Here is a 16,383-nt window from a genome sequence, read left to right on the forward strand (position 1 = left end):
GCTCCCTCTTCCCCTGTGGCGCCTAGGGCGGCCACACCACTTGCAGCGCTGGCGAGTCCCTCTTGCCAGAGGGCTGGGGTGGGTGGGGAGTACGGGCAGGCGGCCCACGCACCTCCCTCCCCTGGCACGCCTGCGCCTCAAGGCAGCGATCTACGGCCGTCGCTGGTGGCGTCGTGGATTTCCCTGCCGCTGCCTTCGGCTGCTCCTATTGATTCTTCGAGGGGTGAGGCCGGTGGGTCTATTCCGAGCAGAGTCACTCGGGAGGAGGTCATTACTTTTGGAGGGATTCCGGATCCGGTCTCTGCGAGGCGACGGATGAGTTGCCATCTCCAGGACTATCCGGAGGTTGACGACATACAGCAACGGTGCGCTATGAGGGCGGCCAAGCTTCGTGACATTGAGGTCACTACTGGTATGTCGGTCAACACCTCTAATTCTATTCTGCATTTTTCTAAGGAGGAGATCATTAATAATGCAAACCAATTAGGAGTTTCATTAGGTAGCAATGATAATGAAATTTCAAACTCAGTTAATGATATCCTGGATTTGTAAGCGGATCGCGCTCTAGAAATGATTCGTAACTTAGCAGCGGTTAAACCCATGAATGATTCCGATCTTGATGCGTTGGGGGTCAGGGTGCTTGATAATTTCTGTGGGGATCTTGCACCACCTCTTCCTAAGTCTGACGAAGAGGTTGAACTTTGGAGGCTGCCGTGGTTAGGTCCACCGAGCCTGGTTGTGAGGACCGGCAGGAGGATCATAACAAACCTAAACGCAAGTGGAAGCGGAAGATTTACCCGGCTTCGGCAGTGCATAGGAGTGCTAGGATCCGTACTACTAAAAAATTTCATGACGACCTATGAAAGGAATTTTTTGGAATAACAGAGGTCTAAAAGACTTGGCTAAAAGAAGGTTCCTTGCAGGCGCGTCGATCGAGCACAGGCTGGATTTTATTGCTTTATCGGAGACCGGTAGAGATAATTTCTCGCCCCAGTTCCTCAGTACTTTATCGGGAGGTATCGATTTTGATTGGCACTTCCTACCTCCGAGAGGAAGATCGGGTGGGATCTTACTAGGTATTAGGTGTGATTCGCTCGAAGTGCGAAGTGTGGTGATGGGAGATTTCGCTGTTAAGTCTCGGGTGAGGTCGAAGGCCGATGGGTTTAATTGGGCTCTAGTGGCGGTGTATGGTGCCGCGTAGCCCGAACTCAAACCAGAGTTCTTGGCAGATCTTGTTCGGATTTGTGGTTCTGAATAGCTACCAATCCTGGTTGGGGGTGATTTCAACATTATTAGAAGGCGAGAGGAAAAGAACAATGACAATTTCGACGGGAGATGGTCGTTCATGTTTAATACCATTACTGAAAGCTTGGATCTGAGAGAGATAGAGCTTTCGGGTAGAAAATTTACCTGGGCTAATGCTTTGCCAAATCCGACGTTTGAAAAGTTGGATCGAGTCCTAGCGAGTGTCGATTGGGAACAGAAATTTCCTTTCGTAACGGTCCAGGCCCTCTCGCGTGGCATTTCAGACCACACACCTTTATTTGTGGACTCGGATGAGGATACCCACATGGGGAACAAAAACTCCTTCTCGTTCGAACTGGCCTGGTTTGAACGAGATGGCTTCTTGGATCTGGTAGCCAGGGAATGGGCTAAGGATGCAGGAGGTAGGACGGCGATTGACCGATGGCAGAATAAGATAAGGCACTTAAGAAGTTTCTTGCGTGGGTGGGCTAAGCATCTTAGTGGGATTTATAAGGTTAAAAAGGAAAGGCTCCTTACACTTATTCAGTCCTTAGATTTAAAAGCCGAATCCACAATTCTGCCGGCCTCGGAGCTTCATGTTAAGCTTGAGGCGGAGATGAGATTGAAAGAGCTTCTCCGTGAAGAAGAATTGAAGTGGGCGCTGCGGGCTATGGTTCGCAAAGTTGTCTAGGGGGATGCGAACACTCAATTATTTCACATGATCGCTAATGGCAAGCATAGAAAGAAGAGGATCTTTCAGCTTGAACAAGATGAAGGAACGATTTTAGGATACTACAAGCAGTTGTTTGGGCCTCCGGAGGATAATTGTGTTTCCCTGGATGAGTCTAGGATTGAGGATGTTCCTCAACTTGCTGCTGATGAGAATGATATTCTTACGGCCCCTTTTTCCGAGAAAGAGGTGTTTGAGGCCATTTCACAGATGAAAAACAATAAGGCTCCAGGGCCGGATGGGTTTCCTGCGGAGTTTTATAAAAAATGCTGGCATATTATTAAGGGGGATTTGTTACCGATGTTCCATGATTTATTCTTGAGACAGCTTCAGCTATTTCACTTGAATTTTGGAACGATAACCCTGCTTCCTAAGAAGACAGAGGTTGTAAGAATTGAGCAGTTCAGGCCCATCTGTCTCCTTAATGTTAGTTTCAAAATTTTCACCAAGGTTGGGACTAATAGGCTCACGCAGATTGCGCATTCTGTGGTGCAGCATTCCCAAACTGCTTTCATGCCTGACAGAAACATCCTAGAAGGGGTTGTGGTCCTGCATGAAACGCTCCACGGAATTCACACGAAAAAACTAGATGGCGTTGTTTTCAAGGTGGATTTCGATAAAGCGTACGATAAAGTCAAATGGCCATTCCTTCAACAGGCCTTGCGTATGAAAGGTTTTGATGAAGCCTCGTGACGCCAGGTAGAATCATTCACGCAAAAAGGGAGTGTTGGAATTAAAGTAAATGACGACATAGGTCATTATTTTCAGACACATAAGGGCCTGAGACAAGGTGATCCGATGTCTCCTATTTTGTTTAACATTGTAGTTGATATGTTGGCAATTCTGATAGGAAGGGCTAAGGAGGTTGGTCAGGTGGGTGGCTTGGTGCCTCATCTAGTTGATGGAGGTGTGTCTATCCTACAGTACGCTGATGATACGATCATCTTTATGGAGCATGACTTGGCAAAAGCGAGAAACATGAAACTGGTGTTATGCTTATTTGAACAATTGACCGGGTTAAAGATTAACTTTCATAAAAGCGAGTTGTTCTGCTTTGGAAGAGCCAGTGAGGAACAAGAGGCTTATAGGCAATTGTTTGGGTGCAAACTGGGGACTTTACCTTTTACGTATTTAGGTATACCCACTCGTAAGCTGATAAATAGAGAATGGAAGTGTATCGAGGATCGATTTGAGAAGAAACTGAGCTGCTGGAGGGGCAAGTCATGTCATACGGAGGCCGACTAATTCTTATTAATTTGGTGCTCACGAGTATGCCTATGTTCCTCTTGTCTTTCTTCGAAATCCCAGTTGGAGTTAGGAAAAGGCTGGACTTCTATCGATCCCGATTCTTCTGGCAGGGCGATGAACTAAAAAGAAAATATAGACTCGCCAAATGGGATATTATTTGTCGACCAAAAGACCAAGGGGGTCTTGGCATTGAGAATCTTGAGGTCAAGAACAGATGTCTTCTCAGCAAGTGGCTGTATAAGTTATCTGTTGAGACTGATGCCATGTGGGTGCAGATTCTCCGTAGTAAGTATCTTCAGTCCAAAACTTTGTCCCAGGTGACAGTGAGACCGATGGACTCGCCTTTTTGGAAGGGGCTCATGAGAGTCAAATCAGTCTTTTTCAATAGGACAAAGCTTATAGTTGGTAATGGCACAACCACGCGATTCTGGGAAGATACTTGGCTAGGAGAGACGCCACTCGCGCTTCAGTACCCGTCCCTTTATAGTATTGTTCAACGGCGTGATGCTTATGTTGCAACAATAATGCAGTCCATGCCCCTTAATATTCAGTTTAGGAGGACGCTTGCCGGCAATTGTTGGGAAGCGCGGCTCCATTTAGTGAGTAGACTGATGGAGGTTTAGCTATCTCAACAGCCCGATCAGCTGCGCTGGAAGCTTACTAGGTCTGGAGAGTTCTCAGTTAAATCGATGTATCTTGATGATATTAACTCTAGCGCCATTCCTAGTTCCAAATTTGTTTGGACAGTCAAAGTTTCTTTGAAAATTAAAGTGTTTATGTGGTTTGTATATAAACAGGTCATTTTAACTAAGGACAACTTGGCAAAGCGTAACTGGACAGGACCTACTAGGTGTAGTTTTTTTGTGATCGGGATGAAACTATCAAACACCTTTTTCTTGATTGCCCGTTGGCCAAAGTATTATGGCGGACGATGCACATAGCCTTTAACATTACTCCTCCGAATTCTGTCAGCACGTTATTTGGAACGTGGCTTAATGGGATATAGTCCGAAACAGCGAGACACATTCGTGTAGGAGTATGTGCTTTATTGTGGGCAGTATGGAACTGCAGAAATGATTTGCTTTTTAACAGGATAACAAATATTCATTTTTTGCAGGTTATCTTCCGAGCCACCGCGTTGATCCGTATGTGGTCGCTACTCACTCCAACGGAGGCCAGGGAGCGTCTGGTTACTGGATCTATCCGGTGGGAGATGGTAGCATGGGATATCTTCAACCGGTTTGGATGGCGGTCATGTAATAGGATAGGCAATTAGTTTTCCTATCTTTATTATGTCAGCCGGTTGTGGCCTTATTTGGCTAGTGTGTTTTTGGCTCTTTGTGAGCTAGACGTTACTTTTGTTTCAGACTTTTAGACCTTGTTGAACCTATTTTATTATTTATAAAATTGGTTGTATGCATCGTTCTGATGTAGAGGTCGAGGAGTCCCCCTTTTCAAAAAAAAAACGTGGCTCCGTCACTGTTGAGGTCATGTGGCCAGATGCTAGTTGACTTGTTCGCAGCCTTAAGCCTCAGCGCAACACATATGTCATCGATCCTTCTATACTCAAATGGATGCTTCACACCTGCACCGACAAACCATCTCATTTCATCAACAACTCAAAAACATCAAAGCTGCCAATTCACCGACAAATCCACATAGCCACAGAGTCAATACTCAAAGTGGATACAATTAAACAGCAAGCGGCGAGATGTAGAATTCACATTAGCTCGTTTTCTTGATTGAGAGAGACCAGCGAACACAACAAGCCGCAACCACATACCTGATGCCTTCTACTTCACTCCTCATGTTCCAGAGATGCACGCCCAATCCTGAGGCGGCTTATCAATTGGGAACTTTAGCAACCTTTTGAATGGTCCTCACGTACATCAAGAGATGATGGTGCATATTACATGTGAGGAATGATGGCGCATTAATTTGATATTTACGTATAATGGAATAAGCACATAATGTAGTGACAATGTTTGTCTGTCTATTATTTGGCCACAACAAAGATAATGATTTTGTGACCGCAGGAAACATAAACAAGAACACCTACAGTGTATATATATGAGAAAATCAAACTAAAACAAACACATGATTAACCGCCCTCTTCCTTAAACTTCTCCCATTTCATTCTGCTACAGATGTAACTATCGCACATGGTTGACGAACACACAACCATGGTCACTTCCCTAGATGATGTTCCTTCACTGAACGCCTCACACGCTGTTCACATTTCTTTTCCCCTTTCAGATCCAAGAACATAAGTGAATAAAATTACATAATTAACTATCACTAAACCTTCCTAGCTGGATTGCTTCGGTAATATAAATGATCAAGTTATTTATCATATGCATACTGCTCATCAGGTGTTTGCTAAACAAACCTATGCACTGCCTTCTCCAATAATTATAAATATATAGATGCCCACATTTCAACTGGCAAGATTGACGTGCCCACGCAGCTTCTGAACCAATCAGTTATTTCACACACAGAACCAGGCATCACCAGCTTATAACTACAAGAAGTATACATCACCACCATGTCCAGAATTACCAACGGGTTGGGGGAGGTGTGGAGATTGGAGAAAGAAGGGAGAGAAGAGAAGACCTACTGATTTGGGCCCCACGGGATCCTCCTTCAACGGCCCCGGCGAGCTCAGCACAGATTGAGATAGAGATCGGATGAGGCACACAGGTGGTGGGTGATGAAGTGGTTCAGTGGAAGAATGGCCACGTCGTCACCAGAGCAGGGGCGCGTGGAGGCTCACATCCCTCGGGGCGGTTGTGGAGAAGGATCCGACCTCAAGCATCTTCTCGCGGCCAGTACTGATCCCCAAGGGTCGCCGTCGTCAGATCCCATGGGGCGGCAGCATGGACGGAATCATGTGGAGGGTCGGAGCCGGAGCGGGGGAGTGCCGGTAGGGGGGGGGGGAGAGGTGGGGAAAGCGAGAAGGAAAGGTGTCGGGTGCGGGCGTGCGGCGGTGGCAGGCGACGGCGGCGGCTGCGGCTAGAGAAGGGGACGAGCGATGGCGATAGGGATTGAAACGTCCTTTGTGCGCTGCCGCCCCCACCAGCTAGCCCCACACCATGCCAGCCGCCGTCACCATTGCCATGACTCGTCCCACAGTGATGCAACAGATCACGGGGCGGCGCCGGGAGTGAGGGAGAAGGTGGGGGCGGGGTGACGCCGGGATCGGGGGAGGAGATGGGGGGCGGGCGGCGCCGGGAGCCGTGATCCAGGGAAGTTGGGGGTCTGGCGGCACCGGGAGCGAGGGAGAAGGTGGGGACGGGGCGGCGCCAGGAGTGAGGGAGAAGGTGGGGGCGGGTGACGCCGGGATCGGGGGAGGAGATGGGGGGCGGGAGGGATCTGGAGGCCTCGCTCGAGGGCACTCTCGCTCGTGCGTGCGAGTCGGGGATTTTTTTTTTCGTTATTTTTTTGTAGGTCTTTTTTTGGCCGTTTTTCTCTGGTGCGACGGGAGGTTTGACGGGATCGCTGGGAGTGTTTTTGTTTGACGTGTCTACCTGTGGTGGGAGGAAGGATGAAAATAAACAAGGAGGCGGGACGAAAATTAATCATGAGTAGAGAAAAGGAACACAACCTCGCGCCTTCCATGAACGTGTCGCACCCAAAAGCCCTAGCTCGAACGCACGGCGGCGGTGGCCGCGAGAGGCAGCCATGCCTCCCACGGATGAACCGAAGGGAAAGAAGCAGCGGGCGAAGGACAAGCACTACCACCTGGCAAAGGAGCGAGGATACCGGAGCCGCGCGGCCTGCAAGGTGCTCCAGCTCGACGAGCGCTTCCGGTTCCTCCCGTCGGCGCGCACCGTGCTCGACCTCGGGGCCGCGCCGGGGGGCTGGACCCAGCTCGCCGTCAGCCGCGCCACCGTCGGCGGCCTCGTCGTCGGCGTCGACCTCGCGCCCGTCCGCCCCATCCGCGGGGCGCGTCTCCTCAAGGAGGACATGACCGCTCCCAAGTGCAGCTCCAAGGTGCGCAGGCTCATGGACTCCAGGGGCGTCGCGGCGTTTGACGTCGTCTTCCACGACGGCGATGTACGGAGGAAGAAGAGAAGAAACCGCTCGGTGTGCGCTGGCACCGGCACATCGGTGGCACAGGAGGAGGCCCCAACTACGCAGTCAGCCCTTGTCATTAACACCATACGGCAGGCCACCATGTTCCTTGCCCCTGGCGGCGTCTTCATCACCAAGGTATATATGAATATATATGATCGAAATCAGGCATTGCAAATTGACGTTGGTGTGAAGTGCACATCTCAAATCAGTTATTTTTCTCTTTGGCAGTTCTTCAGGTGTCAAGATTACAAGGCTGTAATGTTATGTCTCAAGCAGGTGTGCTTTGATCACAGTTTGTTTCCATTTAGTAGTCAATAGTCATTGCATACAGTTTCACTAATTCATCGAATCAAATGTACCCACTTGCAGCTATTTGAAAGAGTTGAGTTCACTAGACCTTCAGCAAGTCGGCGCAGACCTGCTGAAATTTACCTCGTCTGTCTGAAATATAAAGCCCCTGCCAAGATTCAGCCAGAACTTCTTGATTTGAAGCACTTGCACTTGTTGAGTGTGGATGCAGAGAAGAGCAAGGTATTACATTGAAAATTTGATTGTCCCAGTAACCTTCTTTTTTATGTGTTAGCATCCCCTTAATGTTGCAGTTTCTTGGTCGATCTGCAGCGGAAGAGACGGCCTGGGGGCCGGTAGGTATTCCTTCTTAATTACATCGTCACTGGAGTTTCCCTATCTTGGTAGCTCATCCAGGTTCTATGTGATTATTGGTGTTGTCAAGGCATCTGTGCATCACCGCAAAATGCTACGGATACACCAATGCTAAGTGTTATACTAGGTTCGAATGTGTGCTGTGATTTCATTTGCTAATGGTTGTGTTCGTGTTGTGTATGCGGTAAGTGGGCCACCATTACTCGCCGTACCACTTTCAAAACCATGATTACTAGAAAGTAATTGAACATTAGTTTGATGACCATTTTTGCTAACTCTTTTTATGAAGTTAAATAAGCAGTTAAGAATTTAGAATTTGAGCCGTAACTTCACACTTGATTCTATATTTTTGTAAGTAGTAAAACGAGATTGGCTATATGCATAGGATGCAGATGCCGGGGGTTATAAAAGCTTTTCTAAAAGAAAATAGCAACTTCACAGAACTTGAGGTTAGGCCGGGATGATCCTCCTTTGTAATCCTGACTTGGTTTTTTGCATTGTCTGTAGGATCTATCCTTCCAAGGTTTTCATTATTGTCCAGTTTGGTGGGAGAAACACTGACCTAATTTTCCATCCTATATTCCTATGTGATTTATGTAGGAAATGGTGGATGATTGGTCTAGCATCAGATTTTATATGGTCTAACGCCCAGACACCACTTGAGTTTCTTGGTTCTTTTATGGCCATTTCATTTGATGATCCAGCATCTCTGCCTATCAAGAGTCATGAGCTTACTACAGAGGACTGAGGAGCTAGGTAGTGAAGTAACGCATTGCTTGCCTAGCTTCTCTACTATCTTATAGCTCTAACCATGGCTGCTTATACTCTTTGTGTGTTCCAGATAATATGGATTTGTGGGGATTTACTTCTGATGGATAAAAATCGCTTAAAATATATCCTAAAGTATCTTTCTCCTACTCTTTTTTTATCTCGTAATTTGTAGATTGTGATTAACCAAACATGTCTATATTAGTTAGGCATGTTTAGAGGTTGGTCCTGCCAACCTCATATGAAACTGATGTCCAATTGTGTTAGATGGCGCATGCGCATAAGGACTGCACTTTCATGTTCACAAGTTATAGCAACCGCTGACGGTACCACGATGGGCACGAAGGGCAAAAATGATGACCAACTTTTACCGGAAATGGAGGAACTTATGAGTGTCATTAGTACAAAGGAAAGGAGAGAGAATAAGCGTCAATCAAGGCATCAGACAAAGGTATTTCCATTACAAAATATAGATGCTATATTTGCTGCATGTGGCGCATTAATCTGAATTGTGTGCTATTATGTCTCTTCATTCCAGGAGAAAGCACACAAGGCAATAAGAATGCAAACTGATGCTACAGAATATTGTTACGGCGACCCTGACTTGTTTTTTGTTAGTGATACCAATGTATGCTGATGTCTCCGTAGTCATATCTACCTGCGTTTGCTTTGCACCTCAGAAAAATGCTTCCTGCTCCCAGATATTTTTTGTGGTCATTAAATTTCATCATCAGTAGTAAAAGACACTTGTAGGAGTAATTTTGCTTCTGTTATGGTTTCCTGTTCATCGTATGATTGGCCTTTTTAGCTTGTTCTTGTGAACTCAATGATATAAATATATGGCTTTTATGTGTGCTTTATTATAGGGTGGAAAAGAACCTCAAGCTGTTGAGTCAGGAGAAGATGGAGACAGTAGGAATGGAGAAACTCAAACTCATGAGGACTCTGATGAGGTGATAGATTCTGATGAAGAACTGCAGAGGTGAAATTTCAGACACCCACACTAACAAATAATATCATAAATGGTCATGAATTCTTACCAGTTTCAAAATTCATTTTAAATCCCATTGATAGGTAATTCCTATCCTTCAAACCAGGTATGAAGCTCAACTTGAGGAGTTGATCGATGAAGCTTATGCGCGCATTATGACTACAAGAGGCGGAGGAGTGAAACAAGAAACTAAACGTGCCAAGTGTATTGATCTCAATACTGATGCACATTTTTACGAGGTAATGTGTCTGAGCCTAATTCACATGAATGTTACCTCTTGTGTCTGAAACTTGTCATTATTCACAGCTTCTAGAGGACTGAATTTGTGTTGTTCTTTTGTCCTGTAGAATTATAAAATTATTGAAAGTTTGGCTATAATAGATGCTCATATTATGCTACCACTTGACAGGGTGTTGAAGAATCAGATGATGGTGTGATAGGGATGAAGGTTTCTGATGAAAATTACGATCAGGAGGCCAATCCCCTTTCACCGTCTCTAGGTACAGAGCAGTTAACAAAAGAGCAGCTTCGAAATATGTGGTTCAGTCAGGATGTGTTCCCATAATCTGTTTTTACGGGGGCAGTGTTTTATAGGCGGTGGGCCTCCCCTAGGTGCGCAACGGCTCGGGTTTAATATCTAAAGATAAGAGTTTGTATGTCTTAAGGATGGTAGATCAGTTTGAGGGTGTCTAGACCTGACTATTGAATGAATAAAGTAACAGAAAGTTATCGGTGATTGCTCTCTTTTTTCTCGTTGCATGCATCTTAGCTGCATCATCTAACCATACCACCCCCGGTACCATCATCTCTCCCTCATATTGGTAGGATTAGCTTGTGGACACGGAAGCCTCATGTTTCCTTTCCTCTGTTTTGTTTTTGACAAACATGGCAGGTGCTCTGCCTTTGCATTAAGAAGGGGAAAATAAGGTGCCATTACAGTCTTCGAAGAAGCAGGGAACAAGGAGCAGAAAAAAGAGGAAGAGATCGAATCCGCCCACCTGCTGTTCACTATAGACTTGTTATAGTTATCTCCTGACAGCTTCATCAAGTAAGTTAACCTCGTGCTTCACTAGCTCCGCGACATCTTGAGACGTAGAGGGTGTGTTTTCAAATTCTTATGCGAATGGCCAGAGCTGACCCATTCATAAAAAAAAGCATGAATCACTTTTGCTTTTGGAAGAGTTAAGTTGGACCCATTCCGTAAAGAAATCATGAGAGTGCCTTTTCGAAATATTTTAGTATGTTTTCTTGCGTGGATGTAGCCGGGGTGCACCGAGCTGGGGCTCAGCCACTACTTTCCTACGAAATCATTCAAAGTCTTATGCGAATGGCCAGAATGGCCAGAGAGGATCATTACGTGCTTCTGGGGGAATGTAATACATATCAATCAACAACATGTTAGCATCAATCGCTATGTGCTAATACAGCTCCCGTCTATAGGCATGTACTACTCAAATTGTCAATAAAATTAAGTTGGAACGGATCAATCCCATCTAATCTAGCCATGATTTGACAACATAATGGCCGGCCGCCACAACCACTCTTGCTGATTTTGTTGAAGCACAAACCGTAGAACAATAGTTCTATGGCTCTTGGTGATTTACTGGTTAGAAAATCGTCATTCCACATCAGCATCCACGGCAAAGTTTTATTAGGCATGGGAAGCAGCTATTGTCGCATCCCTTGGGTCACTTCTCTTGCATTGTGCAAAGAGTTGTCATACAGTATTAGCTGCATATATATTTCAAGTTGGCCATCCACTTGCAAGTTTTCGTTTGATGCGGAAAGCATATTTTTGCCGGTAGGTGGATGGATGCTTTCTATGGAGGCAAGTCACAATCATTTGCGCATTCCTAGCCGCCGGCATTCGTTTTTTTAGATGAGCAGTAAGGAATATTATAACCACAACTAGTCGTCGCAAAAAGAAAAAGTTGAGTATACGTCGTGCTGTGAGAACTTGTAATTTTACTCTGCCTTATCTGGCATGGCATCTACTCCCTTCATCCGAAAAAACTTGTCTCTCGAATGGATGTATTTAGCACCAAGTTAGTGCTAGATACATCCATTTGAGGGACAAGCTTTTTCGGACGGAGGGAGTACGCGGTAAAATTGTCAAGGTCCTGTCAAATAAGCCAATAGAAATCCAAGCTATGATCAACAAATCAAAGAAGAGAGGAGGTAAAAATGACAAGTCAAAGATGTAGGCTCGGTGAAAAAAGGCCCAATATTATTGTGTAGAGATAGGTGGCCTAGTCCACCATAGACTATATGCACCAATCCTCGTGAAGATGGAAGAATACAAGAGCAGCTATAGAGCCGGTGTTCATGTGACCTTGCACATCTCAAGGACACTGAATATTGATTAATACAGGAGTAGGTTTGGAGCACATGGGCAGCCATGTGCCCCGGAGGAATCTCCACCATGAAATGAGAAACAATTAAGATTAGACTTGTGAGCGAAAGAGCAACCAATTAAGACGCGACTTGGTTAAACAGAAAAGAGAGAAGACTTTGCAGTTGTTTTAAGAGTGCGCCAAGACACGAGTTGGGAGCACAACCAACCTCATACACTCCAACCAACTTCTAAAACCACACAGCGGCCATGGACGCCAAGCTGATGGCGGCCACCGACGGTGGCGATGTCAACAAGTTGAAGGTTGGGCTGAACAAGGAGGATGCCATGTTGATGGTTGATGCGACGGCGACGAGTAAGAAGCCTTCCGAAGAGGACCAATCCCCAGCTGGTATCATCAACCCCTTGCTTCTGTTATCGGCGCGTGAGGGCTCCTTGATGGCGTTGAATGTCCTTTTAGAGAGGGAAGACGCAAAACGTCCACCACTGATGATTATTTCTCAAGAATTTCTCGAGTTGGTAGAGGGAGGCAGCAGTGCCCAAGGAAGAACTGCAGTGTCAATTGTTGGTGATGTAGAAGGGGGCGTCGATGATCAGCCTGCTGCTTCACTTGCAGTTGGAGCACTCCTCAAGGGCGTCACTCCTGATGGTGATACTGCACTACATGTGGTCGCGCAGAATCAGGAAAATGGCAAACATTTCCTGGAGTACGCCGGCATCATCTACGAAAGGGGCAGGGGCCTCCTGTTTGCCAAGAATCACAGGGGTGACACACCCTTGCATTGTGCTGCCCGAGCTGGGAACTCCAAAATGGTTTCTCATCTCATGAATCTAGCTGCACGTTCGGGTGCTGACATGAAGCTCAGGCTCCTGAGAATGGAAAATAAGCGTCACGAGACAGCCCTCCACGAGGCTGTCCGATTTGAAGATGGTCGATTTCTGGGTCGGAAAGAGAGAAGGGCATTGATTGATGCTACTACTCACACCGCCGCAGAAGAAAGGAATAAGGATGATGCTGCCGGCGCACAGGAAGAAAAGAATATAGTCAAACTGCTGATGGGTGCTGATCCAGAGTTAGCTAATTATCCTGCAGATGGCGTTTCACCCTTGTATCTAGCCATCTTGCTGGGGAAGAGTACAATTGCATTGATTCTGTACGATAAGAGTGGTGGCAATCTCTCCTATTCCGGAGCAAATGGACAAAATGCCTTGCATGTTGGTGTTCTTCCACACAGAGACTCAGGTACTCACTAAATGCATCTATATTTTAATACTTCCTTGTCTACTCCCTCCTTCTATAACATATAGCATCCCCTCGAATCTGAAGCATAACTTTAACATAAATTTTTACTAACAAACTATAAATTATACCCTAAATCTCATACTGATCACTTGTAGGCCAAAGTTGACATAATACCCTAAATTTCTCTGAAAGATTCATTTAGCTCCCTCTTAATTTCTGTTGTCCGGTACTGTCTATTATATGCTCAAAGCATAATACATAAAAAAATTAATGCAAATTCTCATGAAAAAGCAAAACATCTATCTGTTGATTTCGTAAACCCCAACTGGTATCATAATTTCAATGACTTAGATTTGAACTCAGCTCTAGAGTATGATGAGCCATTAAATTCTGGTGGACTCTTTTTTCTTGCTCTAAACACAGTTACTCCCTCCGCTTCTTTTTAGTCTACATCTAAGATTTGGTAAGAGTAATGTTTTACTAAAAAAATGTATCAACACCTACAATACTAAAGTTATATGTTATGAAAACTAATTTCATCATGCATCTAATAATATTGATTTCATAGTGTGAATGTTCATGTCTTTTCCTACAAAGCTAGTCAAACTTTACGAAGTTTGACTTTGACCAAATCTTATATGCAAACTAAAAAGAAACAGAGGGAGTACATGACAAGCAAATCAACCAACGTGCACCATTAAACCTCATAATCACACATGCATATATGTTGGTCATGTCATTAGTCATCATGTTGCCGTTTTAATGTAGGAACGTGATTAAATAAAGACTGAATTCCACATTTTACTCCCTAGATATGCATTTGTGACACTAATTACCCGTTGAGTGGCAATTGGTTTAAAATACCCCATTTAGAAGCTTTGGACCCTCGTTTTCTGATGCATGTCCATTATGGAAGGTGTGAGGTGACGCCTGGGGTTCAAAAATATCTGGACGATGGGGAGGAATGGAACAGATGGACAAAAGAAGTCTGGACATGATTGTCAATGACGCCCTTCGATCTTTACACATTCTTTTACGAATCATTGACGCAACATGCAGACCCTATCTAACATAAATAAGAAAAATCCAAAACCAGGGTAAAACCGTGGCAAAAGTCTTCAAAATGTGATATTTTGATAAAAGTTGCACTAAATGGGGTAATATGTGTCACAAATGTACAACTACAGGGTAAGAAGTGGAATTCACTCTTAAATAAAGTCTCAATTAGTCAGTTCGATTCACTAACACAAAATGCATATTCTTGACAGTGATGATGGAGTTCCTAGTGCATTGGAACAAAAGCCTTACTACCCAAGTGGACAAAGATGGGAGAACGCCACTTCACTTTGCTTCATCGCTGATTTTACGGACTGGCTCGTATCTGACACTTGAGCTCCTTGGCAGACCCCCTTGGTGTCATTTTGTATGGATTCCCCGGAGATCTACATCGGTGCTCGAGATAGTATTCAAAGCAAACCCCGCAGCATTGTATCAAGCAGACAAGAATGGATCATTCCCCATACATTTGGCTGCCTCTGTAGGTGCCAAAGAGGCCATACTGTTTTTCCGTGACAAGTATCCGCATTGTGTTGGATTGCGTGACGCTGAAGGAAGAACATTCCTTCAGGTCGCTGTTGAGAAAGAAATACTGGGCATACTCTTCTACGTATGTGAAACTCCATCTTTAGCTTGGATTCTGAATATGCAAGACAATGATGGAAACACTGCACTGCACTTAGCTATCCAATCTCGGAACTTTAGGATGTTCTGCGCTCTATTTGGGAATCCAGAGGTGAATCTGAATATAACAAATTACAAGGGGGAAACTCCGTTGGATTTATCCATTATTAGTAAGCTTTCATACGGATTGAATTTTATAGAGGTAATACTCTGTTTTACTTTCTAGTTCGCCCCTTGAATAAAAAAAATGATATATGACACATTGCTTCATTGGGTACTCATATAATCCTTCTTGTTTTTATTTCAGAACTCTGAGCATAAAATATGCCACGCCTTGAAGTCAGTTGGGGCAAACTATGGTGTCATTCGCTGGGATAAGGCTGAGGAACCATTCCGTCGGCCATCAAACCCAGAGGAGGAGGACCAAGCATCACGGAGGCTGAAAGATGCAGCACAAACCTGTGTTGTTGCTTCAGTCCTAATAGCAACTGTTGCGTTCAGTGCAACTTTGGCCATCCCTGGAGGTTATAGAGCTGATGATCATACAAATGAAGGCACACCAATATATGCCGGGAGTTATCTTTTTGACGCGTTCATTATGTCCACCACATTAGCTTTCATATGCTCTTCTCTAGCTACCCTTGGCTACACGTTTTCTGCAAGTCCCTTTGTTAACTTGGTCACCCGCGAAGTCTACACAGTCTTATCCGTGCTTTCCTTCTCGAGTTCATTCGTATGCATGTCTATTGCATTTGCACTGGGTGTGTATATGGTGCTAGCCCCGGTTGCTCGTAATACTGCCGTTGCGGTCTGTGTTATTACTCCGACCATATGGCTTGGTACAAATGTGGATAGTATTTTCAAGTTGGTTATTCTTGCACGACCGCTATGTATTAGAAAGGGTCTATTCAAAGGAATGGTACAATTACTAAGGATGTACGCGCTCTTAGTGGTCACTACACTTTGGCCCTTCATAGTTACCTTTGGTTGGGCTGCGTTGGCAAGAATCCACCGTCACCGCTAAATCCATTTTATTTCCTTTGATAAGGAGGGTTTGTAAGCATGTTCTTGTCCGGAACTGGTGTTACGGAAGTATTTCATATAAGACATTATTTCTTATGATATGCGTCTGCCCTAAAGCTTCAGAACCTGGCTTGTCATTTTTCTTTGTTTAAGACTTATTGAGCCTGGCTTGTCATATTATTTTCAAATAAAAGTATAGCTCTATGCACTGTCCAGAAACCTCATGAAGATTTGTTTCATCTGCTTCTGAAGCATATGCATAAGTCGCACAACTGGACAAGTTAATGCTGAACGATGCCACTTTCCACTGAATCCGACCTTTGGAAATGACACTCGTCACCATCAGGCTATTTTTCTTCCAA

General features: G+C 45.0%; 2 protein-coding genes across 2 annotated transcripts; both read left to right on the forward strand.

The window, feature by feature from the left end:
* Positions 1-6,622: 6,622 nt before the first annotated feature.
* Positions 6,623-10,458, forward strand: LOC123122525 (adoMet-dependent rRNA methyltransferase spb1). Its single transcript, XM_044542726.1, has 10 exons — positions 6,623-7,435; positions 7,529-7,576; positions 7,670-7,831; positions 7,903-7,944; positions 8,805-8,866; positions 8,999-9,182; positions 9,270-9,359; positions 9,598-9,713; positions 9,829-9,961; positions 10,132-10,458. Exons 1-10 carry the CDS (start codon positions 6,905-6,907, stop codon positions 10,285-10,287), a joined length of 1,524 nt encoding a protein of 507 aa, XP_044398661.1. The 5' UTR covers positions 6,623-6,904; the 3' UTR covers positions 10,288-10,458.
* Positions 10,459-10,779: 321 nt separating this feature from the next.
* Positions 10,780-16,120, forward strand: LOC123122524 (protein ACCELERATED CELL DEATH 6). Its single transcript, XM_044542725.1, has 3 exons — positions 10,780-13,318; positions 14,587-15,200; positions 15,306-16,120. The coding sequence occupies exons 1-3, from the start codon at positions 12,325-12,327 to the stop codon at positions 16,020-16,022; spliced, it is 2,325 nt and encodes a 774-aa protein (XP_044398660.1). The 5' UTR covers positions 10,780-12,324; the 3' UTR covers positions 16,023-16,120.
* The last annotated feature ends 263 nt before the right edge of the window (positions 16,121-16,383 follow it).

The sequence above is a fragment of the Triticum aestivum genome, chromosome 5D (genome assembly GCF_018294505.1).
Source record: "Triticum aestivum cultivar Chinese Spring chromosome 5D, IWGSC CS RefSeq v2.1, whole genome shotgun sequence".
NCBI classification, from domain to species: Eukaryota; Viridiplantae; Streptophyta; class Magnoliopsida; order Poales; family Poaceae; genus Triticum; species Triticum aestivum.